This window comes from Chrysochloris asiatica, unplaced genomic scaffold, assembly GCF_000296735.1.
Source record: "Chrysochloris asiatica unplaced genomic scaffold, ChrAsi1.0 scaffold00107, whole genome shotgun sequence".
NCBI classification, from domain to species: domain Eukaryota; kingdom Metazoa; phylum Chordata; class Mammalia; order Afrosoricida; family Chrysochloridae; genus Chrysochloris; species Chrysochloris asiatica.
In genome coordinates, this window is record NW_006408625.1 from 8,070,540 (window position 1) to 8,082,026 (window position 11,487).

The 11,487-nt window shown below is 40.1% G+C and overlaps 1 protein-coding gene across 1 annotated transcript in view; it reads left to right on the top strand.

The window, feature by feature from the left end:
* CCDC15 (coiled-coil domain containing 15) overlaps positions 1 to 11,487 on the top strand; it is a 227,537-nt gene that overhangs the window by 151,765 nt on the left and 64,285 nt on the right. Inside the window, exons 11-13 of the mRNA XM_006867680.1 lie at positions 4,646 to 4,735; positions 5,765 to 5,918; positions 6,315 to 6,477. Of these exons, the coding sequence (XP_006867742.1) occupies positions 4,646 to 4,735; positions 5,765 to 5,918; positions 6,315 to 6,477 (407 nt within the window). The remainder of the gene's footprint in view (positions 1 to 4,645; positions 4,736 to 5,764; positions 5,919 to 6,314; positions 6,478 to 11,487) is intronic.

Genomic DNA, 11,487 nt, shown 5'->3' on the forward strand with positions numbered 1-11,487 from the left:
TTCTGCTCCCGTAAAGATTTACAGCCTCGGAAACCCTGTACAGGGTTGCTAGGGGTTGGAACCGACTCGACGGCACTTAACAACAACAACAACATCCCTAATGAACATAGATGCAAAAATTCTCAACAAAATCCTAGCCAACAGAATCCAGCAAAATATCAAAAAAATAATACATCAGAATCAAGTGGGATTCGTATCAGGGATGCAAGGATGGTTCAGCATTAGAAAAGCAATCAATGTAACCCACCATATAAATAAGGAAAAAGAAAAGAACCACATGATCATATCAATTGATTCAGAAAAGGCATTTGACAAAATCCAGCATCCATTCCTGATAAAAACACTCAACAAAGTAGGAATTGAAGAGAAATTCCTCAACATAATTAAGATACAGCCTACATTACTCTCAATGGAGAGAAACTGAAAGCCTTTCCTCTGCGAAGAGGAACCAAACAAGAATGCCCTTTGTCACAACTCCTATTCAATATTGTACTGGAAGTCTTAGCAAGAGCTATACGGCAAGACAGGGAAATTAAAGGCATCCAAATTGGCAAAGAGGAAGTAAAACTCTATTTGCAGGCAATATGATTCTGTACATAGAAAACCCCAAAGGCTCAGTAAAAAAGCTGCTAGACTTCATTGGAAGATTTATCAAAGTGGCAGGTATAAGATCAACATACAAAAATCAGTTGGATTCCTTTATTCCAAAACCACATAATTGAAAAGGACGTTAGGAAAGCAATACCATTTACAATAGCCGCTCAAAGGATGAAATATCTGGGAATAAATGTAACCAGCAAAACAAAGGACCTATACAAAGAAATCTACAAAACATTACTACAAGCAACCAAAAGAGAACTACAAAAATGGAAAAATGTATCATGCTCCTAGATAGGAAGACTTAACATTGTGAAAATGTCGATACTGCCCAAAGCAATTTACACATATAATGCAATCCCAATCCAGATTCCAATGACATTCTTCAAAGAGATGTAAAAAACAATTACAAATTTCTTATGGAAAGGAAAGAGACCCAGGATAAGCAAAGCACTTCTAAAGAAGAAGAATAAGGTTGGAAACCTCTCACTCCCCGACTTCAAAATTTATTACACAACTACAGTGGACAAAACAGCCTGGTACTGGTACAATGAAAGACACATTGATCAATGGAATTGAGAATCCAGAAATTAACCCATCCACATATAGCCAACTAATTTTGACAAAATACCTAAATATATACCGCAAGAGGAGGGGATAGTCTCTTCAACAGATGGTTCTGGCAGAACTGGAAAGTGATAATGCAAAAGACTGAAACTAAACCTTTACCTCATGCCCAAAACAAAAACCAACTCAGCATGGATTAAAGACCTAAATGTGAATCCCCAAAATCATTAAGGTCATTAATGAAAAAATAGTGACAAATGTGAAGGCTCTAATACAGGGAATATACAGAGTACGAAACATTTTGAAAACTACACAAACAGAAGTAGACAAAATAGATGATTGGGACATACTAAAAATTAAAAACTTATGTGTACCAAAGTACTTACCCAAAAGAGTAAAAAGGGAACCTACAGAATGGGAAAAATCTTTTGTAACGACACATCAGACAAGGGACTCATTTCTAAGATATATAGGAAACTACAACACCTCTACAAGTAAAAGATAAATAACCCAACTAAAAAAATGGACACAAGACCTGAACAGACACTTCACAAAGGAAGTGATCTGGGCCACCAATAAACATATGAAGAAATGTTCATGATCGCTAACCATTGTTGTTGTTGTAAAGTGCCGTGGAGTTGGTTCCGACTTATAGTAGCCCTGCACAGGGTTTCCGAGGCTAGATACAAATTAAAACAACAATGAGATATCATCTCACACCAGCAATATACAATAGAATGAATGTGAAGCTAATGTCCTCCCATGTAAACTATCACATAACACACAATAAAACATTAAAAAAAAAACAACTGCTTTGTGGCTGGATTGCATGTTTATCTGTATATTTGGGTTTTTAACAACTCATGGGTGGTGACCATTTGTTTTGTTGTTGTTTGTTTTTGTTGTTAAGTGCCATCTAGTTGGTTCCAACCCATAGCGACCCTGTATAGGGTTTCTGAAGAGCAGATGGTAAACTTGAACCCACCAACCTTGTGGTTCAAATGACTTTGCAGTCCAGCGCATTAATTAACCCACAGTGCCACACCATGACTCCAGTGCTCTGGCCATAGAGTCAAGTAAAACAGCAGTAGAAAACTGGTCTGTTAAATGGATGCCCATAGAGGGTATGTTGTAGTTGTTATGTGCCATGGAGTAGGTTCTGACTCATAGTGACCCTGTATTGTCCTGTGGGAACTTGAGAGGTGAATTAAAGTAGTACATGCCACTGCCTATCAGAAGAAACGCCTTCCAGAACTGGAAGTTTATTAAACTGGCAAGTAGATCTCCTAGTATGCTTATTTTACTGTCTTCTAGATTTAAGTGATGAATGGAAATAGGGGAGTTCAGCAATGCTGAATCAGGCTGAATTTAGACATATTCCTCTTGCATCCTCTGAGGCACAAAATGCAAATAAGGACTCTTTTGTCTACCAATAAGAGAGAAAGACTAAAGATGATGATGGGGTTTGCTCTGCACATAGTTTGCAAATCAGACTGATGCTTATAAACATAAGAGACTACAAATAGGAATCAACACTTACTCTAGACTAGCTTATCCAGAAGTAGACTCAAATATTTAGTTGTTATTATTGTTGTTTGCTGTCAAGTCTGTTTTGACTCTTAGCAACCCTGTATAGGGTTTTCAATAATGGCTGGTGAGTTTACGGTTACCAGTCTAGTGAGCATCCTATAGCACCACACCAGGACAAATGTTCAGAGTACCATAAAAATTCAGAACAGAAGATTCTGTACCATTTTGGACTCCTGGCTCATATTTCTTGAGACCAGGGAATATGCTGTTATCCTCAGAATAAAAGAATTAGACATACATATCTAAAATGGAATTCTAGTTTGGCATTGCAGGGTAATGCACTGGACTGCAAGGCCAGTTTGAGCTGCGAGGTTGGCAGTTCAAACTCACCAGCTGCTCCTCAGTAACCCTATACAGGGTCACCATGGGTTGGTATCAACTCAAAGGCACTTAACAACAGTTGTCTAAAATGGAACATTTGCAGGCATGAACAGCTGGCTTTCATGTCTTTGAAGTGTATATTCAAACTCACTGTGAGTGGGGCCAAGAGAGGCTTCCCATTAGATAGGTTTCTCTGGTTTTCTGGTGGATTTGGGGAAGATGAGGTAGGGAGTATACTAGTATGACTCTGTATTTTTTTCCCATATTGCTTCAGTTTCTCTCCCCTCACCCCACATCACCTCATCTTTCTTTTTCCTTACCTGATGTTGTATTCCCAGAACAATAACTGCATGCAGTGGAAGCAGGAATGATTCCTAAAAATGTAACTGTGAATGAGTAGACTGACTATTTGCTAGACTAGTATTGCCGCTAGAAATCTAGAATATAACACTGGCAGAAATTAACATCCCTCCCAAAGACTGAAAAGTTTGGGTATAAATGGAGAGATCGGAGAATAATAGATGACTGTAAAGAAATGACGAAAGGGGGTATGTAATAAGGGGAATTTTAAAAATTACATTAATAAATTGTTGTTGTTGTTGTTATTGAGGGACATCAAGTCAGTACTGACTCATAGCGGCCCTATGCACAACAGAACTGCCCAATCCTGGGCTAATCTCACAATTGCCACACTTGAGTCCATTGATGCTGCCACATTGCCAATCCATCTCGCTGGGGGTCTTCCTCTTTTTCTCTGACCCTCCACCTCACCAAACATGATAATACATAGGGTTGTGAAATATCACAAAAATCTATTTTAGAACATTGGAGTCACCCCTGAAATAAACCCCATGCTCATTAGCATCATTCCCTGTTCTTGCTGTTATTAGTTGACATCAAGTAAACTCTGACTCACAGGAACCTTAAGTGTAAATAATGAAATGTTGCCAAGTTCATGGCCACCTACATGATTTTTATTTACTTGTTTGTATCTTCTAGCACTATATCATACAGTATTCTTTTGTGAACCATAATGTTTTCCTTTAACTGATTTTCAGAAGCAGATCACCAGGCCTTTCTTCCTAGTCTTAGTCTGGAAGCTTCCTTGGAGCTTATCTACCATGGTTGACCCTGCTAATATTTAAAAATACTGGTAGCATAATTGCCAGCATCACAACAACACAGAAGCCACCACAGGAGAACAAACTGACAGTAGTAGTTCCTAGCCCTAATCAACCACAAGTCTACTTTCTGTCTATAGAATCGCCTGTGTAAATATTTTATATAAATTTTATTGTTGTTGTTAAGTGCCGTCAAGCCAGTTCCAACTCATAGCAACCCTATATAGGGTTTCCAAGGAGAGACTGGTGGATTTGAACCGATGACCTTACAGTTAGTAGTCCGTTGCTTATCCTACAGCGCCACACCAGAACTCTGTATATTTAAATCTTTACCCAAATGACCACAAGGTTGCAGGAGAAAAGAATCAAGAAAAAGACAAAAATTTCAAAAGAGTGCAAGGGCTAGCTTTTTATTAATTTTATCATTGTGCTCCTTGACTTTCTAATAGGTTTATGATACATATCAATCAGGACTAAACACTGAAATCCAAGATCCAATGATGCTTCAGTCTGGAGTTGATCAAGAAGACAAAAAAGTGGTATGTAGTAATATTGTTTTTGGATGCCAATGTTTGCTATGATAGTATATGTAAATTGGAAGCAATTTGTGTGCCCCAGCACACTAAGAGCTAATATTACAAAGAATAAAGGTAAAGGCATAATTGCTTGAGTCATTATATGTTGAACTTTTTTTCCTAGCTCATAGGATTTAGGGTATGTTGATGTGAAATCAGAGATCTACTCCTAGTGAATTTCTGCAGACAGTGCTTATTTCCATAATAGCTTCAAAGGAAGTGAGCTGCCTTATTTTCTTTTCAATCTTAAGTTACTTTACAGCAGCAGTTCTTCATCCTGGTCACGCACCAGAACAAGATATAGTTTTTTCAAAATATAGATGCTTGAGCCAAAACCATATTAGCTGAATTAATACCTGAGAAGGTAGGTTTGGAACACCTATGTTTTTAAAAATACCACGTTTTCCTGATAACATTTGTACCCTGCCCTGGTATATATAGAGTAGCTCTGGTAGAATAATGGTCACAAGTTGGGCTGCTAACCTCAAGATCAGCAGTTTGAAACTACCAGCCGTTCCACAAGAGAAAGGTGAGGCTTTCTGCTCCAATAAAGATTTCCAACCTCTGAAACCTATGCAAGGTCGCTGTGAGTCGGAACTGACTCCATGGCACACCACCACCACCACCAGAGGATTGCACAGTGACTCCATAGGATAAGCACTGGACTGCAAACCATAGGGTTGGTGGTTTGAGCCCACCAGCTTCTCCTTGGAAGAAAGATGAGACTTTTTGCTCCTGCAGAAAACTTCAAGCCTCAGAAACCCTATACAGGGTTACTATGAGTTGAAACCAGTTCCTCGGTACTTAACAATAAAAGTTTATATAAAGAAATAATTTGGACAATCCGCATGGCTGCAGGTTGTTCAGAGATGGAGCAGCCAAAGGCTGCTTCCGAAGGTCCGGTGGTGAGAGCAGCCAGCGTCCTGCCTTGCCTAGAGCTGCCAACCTATGATACTGCTTGCACACTGGTGAATAACCGCTACTCCTGCCTAGTGGCCGGGCCGCACCAAAGGTACATCGCTCTGTGGCCACGTTAACCTCAACAGGAAGTGCATCAGAATTCGAGAACAGCTCGACACGGAGCTCCTGCGCTATTCCGAGAGTCTTTTAGGTGTCCCCATTGCATATGATAACATCAAAGTAGTGGGTGAGTGGGCGATATTTATGATGATCAAGGACACATCCATCTTAACATTGAAGCTAATTTTGTTATTTTCTGCCCTGAACCAGGGCAAAACTTATGGGCACAGTTAATAAAGTATCTTCCAGCCACATAGGCTGCTTAGTCCATGGCTGTTTCAATGCCTCTATCCCTAAACCTGAGCAGATGCCAACCGACCAGTGGCATTCCCTGGAGATAAATGTGGGAGATGAGCTAGAATGTGAAGTATTCCATTTAGAATCAGATGCTGCTGGAGTATTCTGCATTCCGGGAAAATTAAATATCACTAGGGTTTTATATATGTCTCCCATTGCCTTTTTGCCTTCATGGTTTCTACTGAGAGATCAGAGCTTAATCTTATTTGCTTGCCTTTTTTACAAGACAAGTGTTCTAAAGTTTCTGAAGACACAACTGAAACCATCACTGAAGAAGCTGTTGAAAAACCTCCAAAGAGGAAAAAGAAGAAGAAAGACCTAGAGCCTTACGAAGTGGAAGGTAACACTGCAGAGCTAGTGGATGCCGCTGCAAAGGAAGGAACAGACCTGTAGACCAGTGACAATGTGCATGGCCTTGGCGAGGAGGAGCCAAAGAAGAAGAAGAAGAAAAGAAAGCACCAGGAAGATCAGGACCAGGACCCTGCTTTCCAAGGCAGTGACTCCAGTGGTTGCCAGAGTGACCACAAAAAGAAAAAAAAGAAAAGAAAACACAGTGAGGAGGCTGAACTTGCCCCCATTTTGGAACACTCATCTAAAAAGAAACGGAAAACGTAACTTCCTTTACTGTGTTTTAAATGTGATTCAGTTTTTTAAAGTTTGGCTGACACATAAATAAATGTTTTCAATGGTGTGACATGTAAATGTTTATAAACAGGAAATGTCTTATTAAGAGAGGTATGTGTGGGTAAAATTACAAAAGTGCCTATGAATTAATTTTGGGATTACCAGTGTTAAAGTGCCATATTATTGTGTACTGAATGAAAGTGCAGAGCTGCTCTCAAAAAAAAAAGAAACAAAGAAAGAAAGAATTTTACCTTTTGAGAATCTTTGAGTCCTTAAAAGAGAATATATCAATCCAGAGAATGAACAGATCACACACAGGGTAGGTAGTAACATTTGCTTTTATCATACTTGGTCCCTTAAGAGTATGATGTTCTGATGTATCTCAGACCTTCTATCCTCCTTGCTCCAGTGGTAGCCCAGGCTTAGAATAAGCTTTTGTGATGTGGTTTTCATTTTGAAAAGTTAGGGCAGTTAGTATTTTATTATAAAATACCTCTCACATTATTTCTGTGATTCTGTATTTTTGGGACTTAAATATAAGGAGCCCTGGTTAAGGAGTTAAGTATTGGGCTGCTAACCACAAGGTTGGCAGTTCAAACCCACCAGCTGCTCTATGTGGGAGAAAGATAAGGCTATCTGCTCCCAAAAAGATGTACAATCTTAGAAACCATAAGTAGCAATTCTACTCTGTTCTATAGAGTCATTATGGGTCAGAAGCAACTTAATGGCAGTCTCTATTCTTGTTATTATGTACCATTGAGTTGGTTCTGACTCATAATGGCCCTGTATAGGATTTCTGAGGCCATAAATGTTTACAGGAGCAGAAAGCCTTATCTTCTTCCTGTAGAGCAATTGGTGGATTCGAACCACTGACTCTGTGGTTAATAGCCCAACACATAACCCACTATACCAACAGTGATAGTGCGTGGGTAAATATGATATACAAATGTAAGTCAATAAGTATGTTAGAAACATTGAATAATATCTTTTAGATCAGCACAAGGTTAGTGTCTGTGAGTTATAGGTTAAAGATATCCCAACTGTTACACTTTTCCAACATGTTATATCCCTCCATAATCCTTGATACCAATCAATCACCTCTCTTCCCTTCCCTCATGTCCCAGGATTCTGCAGCACAGCAACTTCCCACAAATGTCACATTGTCAAAAGAAATGGTTCATGCAATTGTGGAGTCTGGAAAATCCCAAATCCATAGTTTAGAGATCAGTCTGAAGGAATCTTCTTGCCTGGGAGTCTCAGGAGCTGAGGAACCTAAATTGACATGCCAGATGGACAGTCTGCTTATACACAAGACTGGGGGAACTGGTGAATCAGGTCAGGTGATTAGCAGACTTTCCCACAAAATAGTGGTGAGATGTAATAAGCCAAGTTGCAAGATCCAGGGCAAAAGAGCAAGCTTGTCCAAAGTAATCTCTTATAAATTGGAGTCAGATCATGCCACCATGGGAATCTAAGGGTGGTGACTTGAGTCACACCCTCTAGTAAGATGGGGACATTCTTAATCCTTAGTTCCACTGTTAGGTGGACTGATAACAATACTGTATAGGGTTCCCCAGGCTGTAAATCTTTACAGGAACAGAAGAAAATCTCATCTTTCTTCCATGGTATGGACAATAGATTTGAACTGCTGACCTTACAGTTAGCAGCCTCGTTTGTGATCACCTATGCTACCAAGACTCCTTAATCTCTACTGTTTAGCCCCGATTTAATTCTTACTCCTTAGCAACTCATTTCAAAATGAGACCATACAAAATTGAAACGGATAGGAAGTTGGGTGGAAGGCAAATAGGAACCACAGGGAAGGAGCAGGCTAACTGCTGTAGCATGGAGAGAATTATAATCATTTAGATGTAACAAAATATGATTTGTTGAATGTAAAGCTGATGATCTTGGCTGTAAACCTTCACTCAATTCATAATAAAAAGGTAAAAAACAAAAATTGGGTCCATAATCAACAGGCATAGAGGCTAAGATTTACAATAAATCACCAAATAGAGAAATGTAGCTAGAAGCTCCATAAAAAATAATTAGCTGCCCTGCATATTTGTTTAACAAAAGTATTAAAATGTGAAACTGTTTCTCACCATATCCTCCATGTAGATTTATGCACTTCTGAAAGTGGTATTTCCATCTCTGTAAACCCTCCCCAGGAATCCTGGTGTGGCGCTATAGGATAAGCACTGGACTGCTAACCATAAGGGTAGTAGTTCAGACCTACCAAGTGCTCCACAGGAACCCTTCACAGGGATCCATGGCACTTAACAACATCAACCCTTCCCCAAGGGAGAACAGTAACTCACTCTGTAGGATAATCTGGAGACTGCAAACACAAGATCAACAGTTTGAGCTCACAAGCATCTCCATTACAAGAAACATGAGGCTTTCTACTCCTGAAAAGATTTAAAGCCTTGGAAAGTAGAATTAACTTGATGGCACTTAACAACAACGCCCCATCCCCCAAAGAATTCTATGCGCTTTAGTTTACACTATGAAAATAGCCATTTGGCTTTTTTTTTTTTTAAGTTTTTATTGTGAATTATGTAGGTTTACATGGGAGAACGTCAGTTTTACATTCATATGTCGTTGTCGTTTCATTGCAATGATTACAATTTCCTCCATACGTTATCAAACAATCAAAGGGTACACCCTACAGACCTGCAAAATCAGTCATTCCTCTTCTTTTGTCAAAAAACATCTACCTCTGTATTTCCGACCCTCACAGTCAGACCTGATAGCAATTATTCACTATTGTACCACAAGAGTCTTAATCCCATCTCCTTTCATTAGCCCCATCCCAACAGACTGGAAACCATTCAGTGGAGATTCTACCTTCCCCCACCCCATCTGGAACTAGGCTCCCTCTTGAAAGCTTGTAATTCAGTCACTTCTTGCCTTTGTAGTCTCCACATTTTGGATAGCCAATGTCTAACTTGCCAATCCCTGTCAGCCCTGTGTACTGAGGGGGTGGGAATGATCCTCGCTACAAAGATTTGTACCCTTTTTGAGCTGCTACATCTGTGTATAGGTCAAGTTCATCAAATTGTAGCGGGTTACTACTTTCTTCTTTTGGTCGAGTTCTGATCATCCAGCCATTGAAGTAAGGTCAAGTGGGTACTATTTGCAAGTATGGGTGTTCTTGTGCATCTCCCCTCACTTCTTATCAGCTGGACACTTCTCTCTTTGCTCTAGCCCTCTGTGGCCATATCACTGTCTCTGGGCCCAGAGTCTTGCTATACTGCTGGCCAACCAGGTCTCCACCCAGTGTCACAAGAGTCTGTTGAATGTGGTTGGACTTAGCTTCATTACTGTTTTTCCCCCACTTCCCCTTATCGGTGACCAAAGTGGTCACCAGTAAGACCACATGCATTTTTGCTTCTTTAAAGAATTTAAAATTGTATTTCTTTTAAATGGTATTTGAGTTTGGGGAACAAAAAGAAGTCTGAATAGAGTTTCCAACCCTGTATAGAGTTTCCAAGGAATGACTGGTGGGTTTGATAGGGACAGACTAGAGATACCTGGCCCAAGAGAGACAGCCTAGGGGCAAGGAACCTGGGACCCTGGTAGAGAAAACTAACCCCAGCTATGAGAAATACAACCAATACAACCAGCCACAAAGGGAGAACAAACAAGATGGCAGATCGGGTGGAAGTGCAGTAAAGGAGCTCCGCCAACAACAACACAGAATACCCGACCAAGCAGGCTCAGGAGCCTGAACTGAACCACAGAACTCTGAACCACATATAAAGGAATATTTAGAAGGTTAGAAGGCTCACAGCTGGGGGAATTTGTGGCAGAAGCAAGAAATCTATTGCTTTCTAGTCCGGGACGCTCAGCTGATCCAGGAGCCACCATCTTCGGTGAGACCACGTGGGAGAACAATCAGAGCAGCCACAGACACTTGACAGAACCACTGAGATAAAGGTGTGGACATTCTTTTCTTTTGGTATCTGTTCATTGGTCCCTTGTTAACTACGCACCTCCATTCTGGTGACTATAGGGGTACCTGAGCTAGTGGGCACCCAATCCCCAACGTCAGAGGGTTCTACTATGCATGCGCACAGATCTCCTCGAAAATTAAAGAGGCAGTTTCCAATTAAAACCAAACGGCCACAGCTGGCCCTGAACTGTTTCCAACTAGAAAAAAGGCCTGAACAGGGAGTGTGGAGCATGACAAGCAGATAAAAGAGGAAATAGGCCGAAAATTAAATCCTAAGTTACGTCAAAACGACCAACAGTGGTATCTTGAAACTTCTCCGGAAGAAAAGTGAAAAGGGAAGCCCATTTCCTGATCACATCTACCTGGAGGCATTCAGAAAGCATGAAAATACCAAAATTCATACCCATCTAAGTTTTAAATCCACAGATAACCCCTGAAGATACGCAAAAAAAAGAAGCAGATGACCATATATACACATGTCCAGAAACGAGATAAAGTAACTGAGGCAAATGAGCTGGAAGTAGACCTACACTCCATACTGGAAGACGGGCGGGCTTTGGAAATACCTGAGAAGGAATTCAGAAAAGTGATTATAAAAGGTATCAAAATACTATACAATGCAGTTGATAAGAATAAGGAAGAAGTCAGGAAAGTGCTACAGGAACAATCAAGATAGAGCATTGGAAACAATTCAAAACCTATAGAAAGAGGTCCAAATGATCAATAATAGAATATCAGAAATGGACAATACATTGAAAGGGCAAAGGAATAGAATTGAAGAGATAGAAGCTAGAACTAGTGAGCCAGAAGATAAATC